This window comes from Nomascus leucogenys, chromosome 5 (genome assembly GCF_006542625.1).
Source record: "Nomascus leucogenys isolate Asia chromosome 5, Asia_NLE_v1, whole genome shotgun sequence".
Classification (NCBI taxonomy): domain Eukaryota; kingdom Metazoa; phylum Chordata; class Mammalia; order Primates; family Hylobatidae; genus Nomascus; species Nomascus leucogenys.
The window spans coordinates 121,319,528-121,333,606 of NC_044385.1; the positions used below are offsets into that span (position 1 = coordinate 121,319,528).

The following is a 14,079-nucleotide window of genomic DNA, read 5'->3' on the forward strand; positions in this document are numbered from 1 at the left end:
TACCTGTTTTACATGAAGACTAAATCTGAATTCCTTCCTTAGTCTACTTAACTGAAACATTAACATGGAGGGGAAAATAGTTAATGTATGTTCTTCATATTGCTTTCCTTAAATTGAAATAAATTAAAATTGTTAGTAAGAATATCTAGGCACTCACCATGTGCTTTAATGCATTAAAAAGAAGTTTTCTCCCAGAAGGCTTATCAAAATCTGCAATAATCCAGAGAGTGACTGCAGAAATTACACTGTCATCTGAAAGTTTCAAACAGTTTACTCAAATTAACTTTTTTTTTTTAAATAAAACAAAAGCAGGGAAACATTTGCAGTTAACACATTAAAAAATATTAAAATAATATTTCTGAAAATAAGCAGATTGTTAAAATTTTATGTGTGAATGTATATATGCATGTACATATATATACATAAATAAATACATATAAAATTACATATAAAAATGCTACAAGGGTAATTCATTATACAAGCTTATATAAAGCTTCCAGTTAGAAGAGTAATTCATTATATAAGCTTATATAAAGCTCCCAGTGTTGGTAAGCAAATCTGCCTTCTAGCTACATTTGTTAAAAAAAAAAAAATTTATATCTCACATATATGTAACACCATTAACAATCAAGCTTATTAGTAGATATAGAAAACAGCAATATGTAGCCAGACTCCTTTATGAACATAAAATCATGGAATCTGTTAGACAGTAATCCAGGAGCCATCTGGTAGAAACTCGGATTTAATCTACAGCATTTACAATAACTGGTTGTGTGGCCTTTGCTTTAAATCTCTCTCCTGTATAAAAGTTTGCCCCTTACAACGTAGTTCATTCTATTTAATGAACTCTCACTGTTAGAAAATTACCACTTCTCTACTGAGACCAAAATCAGCCTTCTTTAATCTTTTACTCATTGGCTCTTGTTTTTATTTCTAGAGCAAAGCAGGCCAAACAAAACAAAGCAAAACAAAAACCAACCAAATTTGAATTATATTCATCTACCTGAATAGTTAATTGTACCCTAACAAATCTATGGTCCCACTGCAGACTTCTCAGTTTGGCTAAATCCTTTTTCCCAAGTGTGTTACTATCTTGGTCTCCTCTCTTCTCGTTGTAACCCCTACCTTAAGCAAAATATCTGCATGTTATTTAATCAGAATGCAGAAGAATTATTATCTTCTCTGATCTGGTAATTGTACTTTTCTTTATACATTATAAGATAGTTTACACAGTACTGAAAAGATTTTATTCTTTTCTTAAAAAGGTGAAAATAGTTTATTTAAAAAAAGGCAAAAATAACAAGATAAAGTTAGAATAGAAGGCATTGTTTTCTCAGCACATGTTAAATATTAAAAAATTTACAAACTCTAAAATTGAAATCTAGGCCTCTACTCAAAAATAGCAACATGTTAAAATTTATTATACAACTGCCTTATGAAGATTACAAGTTTCTATCACTTTAAGAATTCAGGTAAATAAAATAAGCTTATTACCGTCTTGGGTTAAATAATACATGTTCTTTGCAATTACAGCACTCTTATCTTGTGAATCCAAGAAAAAGAAAGTAGAGAAATCTTCAACATCAGCAGTTACTGGAAAATTTCAAATTAAATGTTAAATATAAATAAAGCATTCACTACTCAATAAGCATTTGTAGAACAGTATAGGATTATTTTACCTGATGTAGATATTAAATTGAGGTACTGCTGGTTAGTATGCAAAATCAAAGAATTTATACGGGGTACAACATTATTCCTATCCATTAGAAAATCAATTGCATTCGTGCGATCATTTAATGTGCCCTAAAATAATAAAAATGTTATTTAGATAATATAGGCAATTTATATCCATGTTTCAAAAATTATGCAGATAACATAAAGATTAATCAAAAATGAAGAATAAGCAATTTAGAATTATTACATTTTCTTGTAAAAATTACAACTTTTCCCAATTAAGCAATTTTAGATGCAATTATGCCTAAGACAAATTTAATTAAATATATTTTTTAAGAATTTCAGCTTTTTAGATTCGAGGGTACACATGCAGATTGGTTACAACATGGGTGTATCATGTAATGCTGAAGTTGGGGTTATGACTGATCCCATTACCCAGGTAGTTAACATAGTACCAGATAAGTTTTTCAACCCTTCCCCCACTTTTTCCTTCCCTCTGCCCTCTAGAAGTCCACAGTGTCTCTTGCTGCCATCTTTATGTCTATCAGTACCAAATGTTTAGCTCCCACTTAGAGAACATGCAGTGTTTGGTTTCCCGTTTCTGTGTTAGTTTGCTTGGCCTCCAGCTGAGTCCATGTTGCTGCAAAGGGCATGATTTCATTTTTAATGGCTGCATAATATTCCATGGTTTATATATGCACCACATTTTCTTTAACCAATCCACCACTGATGGACACCTAGGCTGATTCTACATCTTTGCTATTATGAATAGTGCCGCAATGAACATACATGTGTCTTTTTGGTAGAAAGATTTATTTTCCTTTGGAGATGTACCCAGTAATGGGACTGCTGGGTTGAATGGTAGTTCTGTTTTAAGTTCTTTGAAACATCTACAAACTGCTTTCCAAAGGGGTTGAACTAATTTACATTCCCACTAACAGTGTATATGCGTTCCCTTTCCTCCTCAGCCCGGCCAGCATCTGTTGTTTCATTTTTTAATAGCAGCCATTCTAAATGGTGTCACCTTTTGGTTTTGATTTGCACTTCTCTAAGGATTAGTAATGTTGAACATTTCTTTATATGCTTGTTGGCCGCCTGTGTGTCTTCTTTTGAGATGTACCTGTTAATGTCATTTGCCTACTTTTTAATGGGGTTATTTATTCTTTGCTTGATTTATTTGCTACTTGTGGATATTAGAACTTTGTCGGATGTATAGTTTGTGAATTTTTCTGTATATTCTGTAGGTTGTTTACTCTGTTGCAAGTTTCTTTTGCTGTGCTCTTAAGTCCCACTCGTCAATTTTTGTTTTTGATGCAATTGCTTTTGAGATCTTAGCCATAAATTATTTCTCAAGACTGATGTCCAGAATGGTGTTTCCTAGGTTTTCTTCTAGAATTCCTATAGTGTTAAGTCTTATACGTTTAACTGTTTAATCCATCTTGTGTTTTGAATGTGATGAGAAGTAGGGGTCCAGTTTTGTTTGTTGGCATATGGCTAGCCAACTATCCTAGGACCATTTATTGAATCGAGGATCCTTTCCCCACTAATTTTCGTCAACTTTTCAAAGCTAAAATGGTTGTAGGTGTGTGGCTTTACTTCTGGGTTCTTTATTCTGTTCCACTAGTCTATGTGTCTATTTTTGTACCAGTACCATGCTGCTCTGGTTATTGTAGCCTCGTAGTATTGTGTGAAGTTGGGTAATATTGTGCCCGGAATTGGTGGGTTCTTGGTCACACTGACTTCAAGAATAAAGCTGTGGACCCTCGCAGTGAGTGTTACAGTTCTTAAAGATGGTGTGTCCAAAGTTTGTTCCTTCTGATGTTTGGATGTGTTCCGAGTTTTTTCCTTCTGGTGGATTGGTGGTCTTGCTGGCTTCAGGAGTGAAGCTGCAGACCTTCACGGTGAGTGTTACAGCTCTTAAGGGCAGCGCGGACCCAAAGAACGAGCAGCAGCAAGATTTATTGCAAAGAGCAAAAGAACAAAGCTTCCACAGCGCGGAAAAGGACCCAAGCGGGTTGCCACGGCTGGCTCGGGCAGCCTGCTTTTATTCCCTTATCCGACTCAACCCACATCTTGCTGATTGGTCCATTTTACAGAGAGCTGGTCTGTTTTACAGAGAGCTGATTGGTCCACTTTGACAGGGTGCTGATTGGTGCATTTACAATCCCTGAGCTAGCCATCAAAGTTCTCCAGGTCCCCACTAGATGAGCTAGACACAGAGTACTGATTGATGCATTTATAAACCTCCAGCTAGACACAGGGTGCCGATTGGTGTGTTTACAAACCTTGAGCTAGACACAGAGTGCTGACTGGTGTATTCACAATCCCTTAGCTAGACATAAAGGTTCTCCTAGTCCCCACTAGACTCAGGAGCCCAGGGGCTTCACCTAGTGGATCCAACACCAGGGCGGCAGGTACTGCCCATCAGTCCCGTGCCTTGGCGCCCACACTCCTCAGCCCTTGGGCAGTCGATGGGACTGGGCACCGCAGAGCAGGGGGCAGCGCTCGTCGGGGAGGCTCCGGCTGTGCAGGAGTCCATGGCGCCGGGGTGGGGGTGGGGTGGAAGCTCGGGCATGGCGGGCTGCAGGTCCCAAGCCCTGCCCCAGGGGGAGGCAGATGAGGCCGTGAGAATTCGAGCACAGTGCCGCCCCAGCGCACCCTCTGTAGCTGCTGGCCCGGGTGCTAAGCCCCTCACTGCCCGGGTCGGCAGCGCCGCCCAGCTGCTCCCAGTGCAGGGCCCACCGAGCCCACGCCCACCTGGAACTCACGCTGGCCCGTGAACGTGGTGCGTAGCCCTGGTTCCCGCCCGCACCTCCCTCCACACCTCCCAGCAAGCAGAGGGAGCCGGCTCCAGCCTCTGACAGCCCAGAGAGGGGCCCCCACAGTGCAGTGGCAGGCTGAAGGGCCCCTCGAGCATGGCCAGAGCAGACGCCCAGGGCAAGGAGGCACTGAGAGTGAGCAAGGGCCACCAGCACGTTGTCACCTCTCAATATGATGCCTTCAGATTTGTCCTTTTTCTTGGAATTGCCTTGGCTATTTGGGCTCTTTTCCGGTTCTATATGAATTTTAGAATAGTTTTTTCCAATTCTGTGAATAATGACATTGGCAGTTTGATATGAATAGCATTAAATCTGTAGATTGTGTTGGGCAGTATGGCCATGTTAACAATATTTAGTCTTCCAATCTGTGAGCATGGAATGTTTACCCATTTGTTTGTATAATATATGATTACTTTCAGCAGTGTTTAGTAATTATCCTTGTAGAGATCTTTCACCTCCTTAGTTAGCTGTATTCCTAGGTATTTTATGTGTGTGTGTGTGTGTGTGTGTGTATGGCTATTGTAAATGGGACTGCATTCTTGATTTGGCTCTCAGCTTGAATGTTATTGGTCTATAGAAATGCTACTGATTGTTGTGCATTAATTTTGAATTCTGAAACTTAACTGAAGTAATTGATCAGTTCCAGGAGTTGTCTGGTGGAGTCTTTAGGGTTTTCTAGGTGTAGAATCATATCATCAGTGAAGAGAGATACTGGACTTCTTTTACTATTTGGATGCCTTTTATTTATTGCTCTTGCCTGATTGCTCTAAGACTTCCAGTACTGTGATGAATAGGAATAGTGAGACTGGGCATCCTTCTCCTGTTCCAGTTCTCAAGGGGAATGTTTCCAGCTTTTGCCTGTTCAGTATGATGTTGGCTGTGGGTTTGACATAGATGGCTCTTATTATTTTGAGGTATGTTCCTTCAATGCAGTTTGTTGAGGGTTTTTATCATGAAGGGATGTTTGATTTTATTGAATACTTTTTCAGCATCTGTCAAAATGATCACATTTTTTGTTTTAAATTCTGTGTATGTGGTGAATGACATTTACTGATTTGTTAATGTTCAACCAACCTTTCCCAGGAGTGAAGCCTATTTGATTAAGGTGAAGTAATTTTTTGGTATGCTGCTGGATTCAGTTTGCTAGTATTTTGTTGAGGATTTTTCCATCTATGTTCATCAGTGATACTAGCTTGTAGTTTTTTCATTGCATGTTTGCCAGGTTTTGGTATCAGGATAACAGGTTTTGCAGAATGAGTTAGGGAGGCATTAATCACTCCTCCTTGGTTTTCTGGAATAGTTTCAGTAGGATTGGTAACGGTTCTTCTTTGTGCATCTGGCAGAATTCAGCTATGAATCCATCTGGTCCAGGGCTTTTACTGGTTGGTAGGTTTTTTATTACTGATTCAATTATGGAACTCAATATCAGTCTGTTCAGGGTGTCAATTTCTTCCTGATTCACTCTTGGGAGACCAGGAATTTATCCATTTCCTCTAGATTTTCCAGTTTGTGTGCATAGAGGTCTTCTGAGGATCTTCTGTATTTCTATGGGATCAGTTGTAATGTCACCTTTGTTGCTTCTGATTGTGCTTATTTAGATCGTTTCTCCTTTTTCTGTTAATCTAGCTAGTGGTCTATCAATCTTGTTTGTCCTTTCCAAGAGCTAACTTTGGTTTCATTGATTCATTGTATAAATTTTTGGGTCTCAATTTTGTACAGTTCTGCTCTGATTTTAGTTACTTCTTTTCTTCTGCTAGCTTTGAGGTTAGTTCATTCTTGTTTTTCCTAATTCCTCTTGGTGTGATGTTAAGTCATTATTTTGAGATAGTTCTAAATTTTTGAGATAGATGGCTAGCACTATAACTCTTAAAACTGCTTTTGCTGCATGCCAGAGATCTTGGTATGTTGTTCGTTTTCATTTATTTGAATTTTTATTATTGCTGCCTTAATTTCACTGTTTACCCAAAAGTGATTTCAAAAGCAAGTTGTTTAATTTCTATGTAATTATGTAGTTTTGAGAGATGCTCTGAGTTCTGATTTCTGTTTTTATTCTACTGTGGTCCATGAGTATGACTGGTATGATTTTGACTTTAAAAAATTTATTGAGACTTACTTTATGGCCAAGCATGTGCTTGATCTTGGAGTATGCTCTGTGTGCAGCTGAAAAGAATAAATATTCTGTGGCTGATGAGTGGAATGTTCTGTAGATGTCTATTAGGTCCAACTGGTCAGTGTCCATTTAAGTCCAGAGTTTGTTAGTTTTCTGCCTCGATAATCTGTCTAACACTGTCAGTGTCTAACACACAATAGAAATGGCAAGGAGCCAGCTAAGAACTTCATGACAGGCTCAAAACCTTATGTACCAATATTAACCTTGAATATAAATGGCCTACATGCCTCACTTAAAAAGCACAGAGTGGCAAGTTGGATAAAAAACAAGACTCATCTGTCTGCTGTCTTCTTCCTTCCTCAGCCTTTTGAGTAACTGGGACTACAGGCACACACCACGATGGCTGGCTAAGTTTTAAGTTTTTTGTAGAGAGGTTTCACTATGTTGCCCAGGCTGGTCTCAAACCCCTCAGCTCAAGTGATCCTCTTGGATTGACCTTCCAAAGTGGTGGGATTATAGGCATGAACCACCATGCCTGGCCTAAATTCTTTTTTACTTTTGTCTGACTGGGTTAGTTCAATAATAGTGGGTGAGTTGAAGTCTCCCACTATTATTGTTTGGCTGTCTTAAGATTTTTCATAGGTGTGGAAGTATTTATTTTACGAATCTGGGTGCTCCAGTGTTGGTGCATATATATTTGGGATAGTTAAGTCTTCTTGTTGAACACTTTATAATTATCTATTGTTGGTTTCAAGTTTGTTTTATCTAAGAATAGCAATCCCTGTTTTTGTTTTGTTTTGTTTGCATGATAAATCTTTCTCCAACCCTTTACTTTGAGCTGTTTCCTGAAGACAGTAGACAGATGGGTCTTGTTTTTTATCCAACTACCACTCTGTGCCTTTTAAGTGAGGCACTTAGGCCATTTATATTCAAGGTTAATATTGGTACATGAAGTTTTTATCCTATGTGAAGTTCTTAGCTGGCTGCTTTTCAGTTTCTATGATGTGGATGCTTTATAGGGTCTGTGGGCTATGTACTTAAGTGTGTTTTTGTACCATTCTTCCATTCCCTTAAAGAGCTCTTGTAAGGCCAGTTTAGTGCTAATGAATTCCTTTAGTGCTTGCCTGTCTGGGAAAGATTTTATTTCTCCTTCACTTATGAACCTTAGTTTGACAGGATACAAAATTCTTGGTTGGAATTTCTTTTCTTTAAGAATGCTGAAAATAGACCACTGGGAAGTCTGTTGTTAGTCTGATGGGGTTCCCTTTGTATGTGATCTGCCTTTTTTCTCTAGTTGCCTTTAAGATTTTTACTTTAGCACTGACCTTGGACAGTTTGGTGACTATAAGCCTTGGTGATACTGACTTTGTATAGTATCTCACAGTGTTCTCTGAATTTCTTGTAACTGAATGTCTACTTCACTAGCAAGATTAGGGAAATTTTCTTGAATTATTCCCTCAAATATGTTTTCCTGGTTGTTTACTTTTTCTCCTTCTCTCTCAGGAATGCCAATAATTTGTAGGTTTGGTTCTTTTAACATAATCCCATATTTCTTGAACACTTCGTTCATTTTTAAAAATTCATTTTCTTTTCAGACAGGGTCTTGCTCTGTCATCCAGGCTAGAGTGCAGTGGCATGATCATGACTCACTGCAGCCTCCATCTCCTAGGCTCAAGTGATCCTCCTGCCTCAGCCTTTCGAGCAGCTGGGGCTACAGGCACACATCACCACACCTGGCTAAGTTTTAAGTTTTTTTGTAGAGAGGAGGTCTCACTGTGTTGCCCAGGCTGGTCTCAAACTCATCAGCTCAAGTGATCCTCTTGAATTGACCTCCCAAAGAGGTGGGATTACAGGTATAAACCACCATGCCTGGCCTAAATTCTTTTTTGTTATTTTTATCTGACTGGGTTAGTTCAAAAGACTGGTTTTCAGGCTCTGAAATTCTTTCTCCTACTTGGTCCAGTCTGTTGATAAAGCTTTCAATTGTATTTTGAAATTCCTTAAGTGATGCTTCTATAGTCCTATGCATTTCTATCAGCTGATTTTATTTTGGGCTGTGTGGTTTGACCTACAAGCTAGTAGATAGCCCTTATGAGTAAAAGCCAGCTGAGGCCAACATGGCAGGGTACATACTTGATCCTTGTTACTGGGATAATCTCTCTGTTGTCTCAGGCAATGGGCTGATCTGTGGTGTGCACAGTGTTCTGGGCTCCCTGCTCAGACATGGTGGGCAAGATGGGCAGGGCCAGACTGAGCAGGCCTGCCTACAGGTACCCCAATGGTAGGCACAAGCACCAACACTGAGGGAGAATACAGTGGGCAACCACCAGGTGTCTAGAGGTGTGCCTAGACATGGAGCTGGGAAACCTCCTTGGCTCCAAGTTCTCTGCAGAGGGAGCGGGGTAGCCTAAACTCCTAATCTAGGACAGTGGGTGTTCCAGATTCCTGAAGATCTGCCTGGGCATGGAGTGTAAAGGGTCCCACTGTACCACAGTCTCTGCACAGGGAGGGTGGCGTGGCTTAAGCTGCTAAAAGTATCATTTTAAAAATCACTATGAAATGATCAGAATGGAAATTTTTTACCAAATTAACTTGTCATTAAAATAAGTTTTTAATAAAAAATATCATTTTTATATATTATTCATCATGTATTTTCTTATAAATGCTTACCTACCAAAAAAACTTCTCTTTGTAAATATACAGACGCATCCATCATTCTTTGAAGAACAGCCATTTTTAGTTCTTTAATATTCATCTCTTCATGTTTAAAGGGTTCACCATTATAAAGAGCTTGAGGCAAAGGACCCAGGCCAGTCATCTTATAAAAGCTTGTTCCAGCCTACTCAGTTAAAAAATATCAGTGTTAAACAAAATATGATTGTTTGAAAAATAAACATAAGAAAATGGAACACTGCCACATTTTTATATGCCGTAGGAAAAAACATCCATTTTGCTAACTTTATCTGTCCTTTCCAAACATTGCTTAAAGGAAAGTAATTTACCTACAAGGAGTCAAAAAACTTTTTCTGTAAAGGGCCAGAGAGTAAATATTTTAGGCTTTGTGAGCCACTCAGTTTCTGACACAGTGACTCCACTCTCGTTACAGCACAAAAGCAGTCATAGATGACATATGAATAAACAAGTATGGCTGTGTCCCCAAAATACTTTATTTACAAAAACAAGCAGTGGGTGGACTTGCTGATTCTTGGTATAGAGTATGACATTTACTTAATAAAAATCCAAACATTTATCGGCATCAGAGACTTATTTATCCCTGTATTTATATGTTCAATAAACACTTATTGAATCCTGCCACCTGCATTAGGCTAGATACTGTGATTATAGAGCTGAAAGTCTTTTCTCAAGGGGTTCACATACATACAGACAAAACACAGGCATGTAGAAGACTCTATGGGGCCCAGGAGAAGCACCTAATCAAGCTGGAGTATGGAGAGGAAGGGATCATACAGGTCTTCTTTTAGGGAGTCATACTAAAAATCTTAAAGGCTTAATAAAAATTTGCCAGGGAGATAAAGTAGAGAAAGACATTCCAAGTGAAGAGAATATAGCAAGGGAAGTGAGAGTGCAGTATACTTATGCAATGGTAAATTCACAGTTGATATGGTTTGGCTGTGTCCCCACCCAATTCTTATCTTAAATTGTAGCTCCCACAATTCCCACATGTTGTGGGGGGACCCAGTGGGAGGTAATGAAATCATGAGGGCAGATCTTCCCCGTGCTATTCGCGTGACAGTGAATATGTCTCATGAGATCTGCTGGTTTTATAAGGGGGAATTTCCCTGCACAAGTTCTCTTCTCTTGTCTGCCATCATGTGAGACATGCCTTTCACCTTCTGCCATGATTGTGAGCTTTCCCCAGCCACATGGAACTGTGAGTCCATTAAACCACTTTCTTTTGTAAATTGCCCAGTCTCAGGTATGTCTTTATCAGCAGCGTGAAAATGGACTAATACAGCAGTGTTTACACAGTGTGAAATATGGGGGACAGCTGTCAGATATGGAGTTAGAGACGGGTGTAGGCAGAGGCCAGATCATGAAGGTCCTCAACATTTGAATTTTAGCTTATGAGTTAAAAATTGACTAAATAACTCATTTGCTATCCAATACTAAGTATTATCATTATTATAGCCAGCATTCTCACAAATACTCTAGGAAGCCAAGTACTACTATTACATCAATTTTACAGATGATAAAACAGATACAGAGAGATTAAATCACTTCTTATGTTACACAGCTACAATGTTTTGGAAGTGGAATTTGCACCCAGATCTGTCTGACCAAGAGTCTGAACTCTTAACCACTGTACTATACTATCTGTACATTTAGTGGGCACCTACTATGTATTAGGTTTATGAATGCATGTAAATGATATGCAAACTCTCTCCTAAAGAAACTTATAGTTTAATAAGGATAAACTCCTCCACTCCTTTCCTTCTTGGCAATGGCATCGACACTACCAGTTAGTTAGTTGTTCAGCTGAACCCTGGGAGTTACCCTTGACAATTTCTCATCTCCCCTCTACCTTATCCAGTCCAGCAGCACCTGGATGGTACTTCCTAAATAATTCAAGTATGTCCATTTTCTCTGCCTCCACTTCTTCCAAAAGCCTACTAGTCCATCTCACATCTCTCACCTTGTATTTCCTAATACATATCACCACACCTACTCCTCCCCACCAACAATCCATTCTCAACAATGGAGAATGCTCTTTAAAAAAAAAATGCATGTCACTGTCACTTCACTACTTAATGCCTTTCAGGTTTTTCACTGTTGCCAAGAGCTTCTACTGATATGAGTGCATTAAATATTGTTCACAAGACCCTGTATATTCAGACCCCTTGCTTGCCTCTCCAGCCTTACCTCCTCGACTGTACCCCATAACAAAGGAACAACGTATGCTTTCAATCTACACAGTAGCAACATCAGCTTCTCTCAATTCCTTTACATCTCAGACCTGAACATTTTTCTCTGACTGGAATGTTAATCTCTTACAACCTCCTTGTTTTCTTTTGTCTAACTTTTCCTCCTGCTTCAGGACTCTGCTTAAATATCACTTCTTCAGAAAAGTATTCCTTGTCCCCATGCCCCAGAGCATTCCTCTCTCATTCAATGTGTTGCGTATTTTGGTGAGTCCCTTCTAATGAAGGCTCATATACATTAATTTTTGGAATTTCTTTGTACTATTTCTCTTTCTCTGAAAATTTCTTTGAGTTGTTGCTTTTTTTTTTTTTTGGCTCTTTCCGAATCTTCTGTGTTGAGCCTCTAATTGTTTACCTTTTAAAAAATGACAAGTAAAAAAATATATGTTTATGATATACAACATATTTTGATATTCATATACATTGTGGAATAGCTAATAAAGCTAATATCATATGCATTACCTCATATACTTCTCATATTTTGTGGTGAGAATCTTTAAAATGTACTTAGTAATTTCAAGTATAAAATATGTCATTAATTACAGTCACCACCATGTACAATAGATCTCTTGAAATTATTTCTCTAGTCTAACTGAAATTTTGTATCCTTTGACCAATATCTCCCCAATTCTGCCATCCCCAGCCTCTGGTAACCCCCATTTTACTCTGTTTCTGTGAGTCTGACTTTTTTTTTAAGATTCTACATGAGTAGAGATCATGTGGTATTTGTCTTTCTGTGCCTGGCCTACTTCACTTAACATAATGTCCCAACTTACCTTTCTTTCTTCATCATATTTAGAATGAATTCCCAAAATATCCCAAATATTAGCATGAGGAAATGTATTTTGGAGAACACTCTTCACATTGTCCACAGTGAGTATATTTTGATCCTTCTTCACTTTTTGGTACATCTGTGAAAATTCAGATATTATAATTAATTTTCTTCTTACAGCAATTAGTTTTCTTTCTTTTCCTTCGCATGCAGATAGATTTTTATTTTGTAAGTTCAAAACATACTAACTACATATACATACATACCACATACAAATAATTTTAACCATATATCATCTTCTAATAAAGATGGTTTTAAAATATTCTATAGTTTTCAAAAATATCATAACAAATTTGTTTTACTCTATTTTGATGAAACCAGACACCATTATTCTTAATAAAATAATGATCACCTTTTTTAATGTATGTGTAATATATTCTAATATGACATTTCAGAAATGCTTTCATTTTTTATTGCTTTTCTGTAATTTTTTTTTTTTTTTTTTTTTGGAGACAGGGTCTCACCATTGACTAGGCTGGAGTGCAGTGGTGCGATCATGGCTCACTGCAGCTTTAACCTCCCAGTTCAAGCAATCCTCTCACCTAGCCCCCTGGGTAGCTGGAACTACAGGAACTTGCCACCACACCTGGCTAGATTTTTTTGTATTTTTTGTAAAGATGGGGTCTTGCCATGTTGCTCAGGCTGGTATTGAATTCCTGGGCTCAAGCAATCTACCTGCTTCAGCCTCCCAAAGAGTTGAGACTACAGGCGTGAGCCACCATGCCAGGCCTTACTAGTAAGTATTTTGACTAAACCTTCTCTGCACCTCTACTCTTCCCCAGTCTCAAATGTTCTAAACACAGTTGTAGAATGTAAGCTGTTATTTTTTATCTTTTCTCATTTCTTTCTTTAATTAGTACTTAGAGATCCTCTATGACCCAGGTGCTGTTTTAGGTTTTGCACCAAGAGAGATGGCATCTCTTGAGTAGACGACTAAGCTGAGACATAAATATGAACACTGAGCTAGCATTAAGACATTCTGGGGAAAGAAACTTACAATCAGAAGGAACAAGTAGTAAGTACAAACACTATTGAGCAGCATTTGATATATCACTTAAGAATATTGCTTTTGGTCCCAATTTACTTAAATCATTATTGCCAAACATAATCTTCATACTGTGGCTAAAATGATCCCCATGTTATATTCCTCACAGTAAGAAATTAATATTCTTTGCTCTCCCTTTATCACTGTAAACTTTGTACCCTATCCCTTTAAGAAGCAGTACAGGTATGTAATTAGACTGAAGAGTTTCATTTTATGAGTTTTTCAATTTAGGGGCAAGTTTTCTCTTCCTATCAAAGTAGAACATAATGTGATCATAACTCAAATAAGTGAAAAGTTCAATCTTCTATAAAACATAAATGGAGGTAAACTTTGTACCCTATTCCTTTAAGCGGCAGCACAGGTATGTAATTAGACTGAAGAGTTTCATTTTATGAGTTTTTCAATTTAGGGGCAACTTTTCTCCTCATATCAAAGTAGAATATAATGTGATCATAACTCAAAACAAGTGAAAAGTTCAATCTTTTGTAAAACATAAATGGAGATTGCAAAAATTAGACTCTGAAGAAAGCAAAAGATATATGAAAAGTCATTCAGATTAGTCATTTTACTAACTAGTCACTTGAAAATATTAGATACTCCTATAAAATAAGGTAGTCAGAATACCTTGCGTAAGTTACTCAGACATATCAACTCAATCC

The 14,079-nt window shown here is 38.1% G+C and overlaps 1 protein-coding gene across 1 annotated transcript in view; it reads right to left on the bottom strand.

Moving 5' to 3' along the window:
• LOC100592830 (UDP-glucose:glycoprotein glucosyltransferase 2) overlaps nucleotides 1-14,079 on the bottom strand; it is a 254,403-nt gene that overhangs the window by 122,980 nt on the left and 117,344 nt on the right. The window contains exons 16-20 of the mRNA XM_030813564.1: nucleotides 12,320-12,454; nucleotides 9,278-9,442; nucleotides 1,680-1,803; nucleotides 1,495-1,593; nucleotides 158-252 (exon numbers count right to left, since the gene is read on the bottom strand). Coding sequence (XP_030669424.1) covers nucleotides 158-252; nucleotides 1,495-1,593; nucleotides 1,680-1,803; nucleotides 9,278-9,442; nucleotides 12,320-12,454 — 618 coding nt within the window. The remainder of the gene's footprint in view (nucleotides 1-157; nucleotides 253-1,494; nucleotides 1,594-1,679; nucleotides 1,804-9,277; nucleotides 9,443-12,319; nucleotides 12,455-14,079) is intronic.